The sequence below is a fragment of the Austrofundulus limnaeus genome, unplaced genomic scaffold (genome assembly GCF_001266775.1).
Source record: "Austrofundulus limnaeus strain Quisiro unplaced genomic scaffold, Austrofundulus_limnaeus-1.0 Scaffold2250, whole genome shotgun sequence".
NCBI classification, from domain to species: domain Eukaryota; kingdom Metazoa; phylum Chordata; class Actinopteri; order Cyprinodontiformes; family Rivulidae; genus Austrofundulus; species Austrofundulus limnaeus.
This window is the reverse complement of record NW_013954652.1, coordinates 13,637-15,378: the sequence shown is the minus strand read 5'-3', so window position 1 is coordinate 15,378 and position 1,742 is coordinate 13,637. Positions and strand designations below refer to the sequence as shown.

The 1,742-nt window shown below is 38.7% G+C and overlaps 1 protein-coding gene across 1 annotated transcript in view; it reads left to right on the top strand.

Annotated features, from left to right (window-relative positions):
- The window catches only part of LOC106537330 (ribosomal protein S6 kinase beta-1-like), a gene marked incomplete in the record, with an annotated part of 21,508 nt that overhangs the window by 16,252 nt on the left and 3,514 nt on the right, over positions 1–1,742 (top strand). The window contains 1 exon segment of the mRNA XM_014034715.1: positions 311–418. Coding sequence (XP_013890169.1) covers positions 311–418 — 108 coding nt within the window.

Genomic DNA, 1,742 nt, shown 5'->3' with positions numbered 1-1,742 from the left:
GCCAATCACCTGACCTGAATCCAACAGAAAATCTATGGAAAGAACTAAAGATCAGAGTTCTGTCCTGTGCCATTCCACATTATTACAAATAACTTCATTTCTGGACATTTATGGTTTGATTTCTTTGTATGTATGGATCACTTGGGTTGTTACCAACATCTGGTGAAAATTTCATGACATTAGCACCTCTAGTAATATATTTACTGAGAAAAATTGTGATGTGTTCAATACCTATTTTACCCGCTGTAACAATGATGTGACGACCTGATTATCTCTGTGGGGTGACTAACTGACTCACTTGTTTTGGCAGCAATCAGCCGATGATGTAAGTCAGTTTGATTCAAAGTTCACCAGCCAGACTCCAGTAGACAGCCCTGATGACTCCACACTCAGCGAAAGTGCTAATCAAGTCTTCCTGGTGAGTATTTATTGCCTTAATATTCCGTAACCTGTTGCTTTACTCTCTCATGATGTCATCATACGTCACCATCACCAGTACTGGCATTACAGTGGCCTTTCAGACAGAAAACAATGAGTAGTCAGTTATTTTTAAATAATGATAGTTTGCTGTTGTTCCAATGTGTAAAAGTGTGTGTTGGGGTTAGTGCAGAGGACAGCTTGGTAAGGTTAGCATTATCTTCAGCTTTAGTGTCACTGTGTCCTAGAACATGTTGGGGAACAGAGAACACCACAGTGAGTGTGTATAAGGTGAAAATGTCATTTCAATTTTTAACTTAAGGACATGTTTGGGGGCTGTGATAACTCAGTGGTCCTTGCTGTTGCTTTTAACTAGGACTGCACAATATTCACAGGAAAACCTGTGATGTACAATAACAGTGCTTAACACTGCGATGACTATATGATTTGCAATAAATGAACAAACACTTAAGTGTGTAGTGTTGATGTCTTTCTACTCTTGGTTCAAAGGAAAAATGTAAAGCATAACAAATGCATAATTTCCATTCCAACATGACAGTTTTATAAAAAAAAATTAATGCATCTAGGCAACTGCTGAGACAACAGTTGTGGTATGTCTTGTGTTTATATAACAGAATATATTCAAATAAGAGACGTGCTGTTTTTTTAACCACGAGTTCTTTGTCGTCAACAGTTTCCTCACTTGTCTTGCTCTTAGCCATTCTGACTCACACTAAGCTTGCATTTTTTACTATCCACTCATTTATGTAGGGTGAGGGCATCTAACGTAAAGAGCTCTATGGGGTTGGCCAAAATCATGAAGGGCTCAATCTGATTGGTGAAATAATTCAAGCCAGTGGCGGACTGGGGCAAAAAAGTGGCCCAGGAGTTTAGTACCTGACTGGCACATTCATGGTCCGGGCTGGCAGATGATGGTTGCGAATGCTGAAGGCTGATGATATAGGTGGATAGTGGTGGAAGCTGGTGGAGGAATAAATAAATGGTAAATGGACTGAACTTATAGAGCGCTTTACACTTACAGACATTCCCCCATGCACACACACATTCACACACTGATGATTGTAGCCACAGCTGCATCCTGGATTTCACTTCCATTATCTGGATCATCTTTAATCTGAACAAGATATTAAAATTGTTAGTATTGTTTTAGTAAACCAATAAACCAAACTATGAGTAAAATAACAATTTTCAGAATTGGGTTAAGATGGTTATGTTACATTGTTAAAGGAGACCAATCATGGGTCATAGAAATGTTTATGGTATGTCTGTGGGCTATCCAGACCATCTTTATTCAATTTAATGCA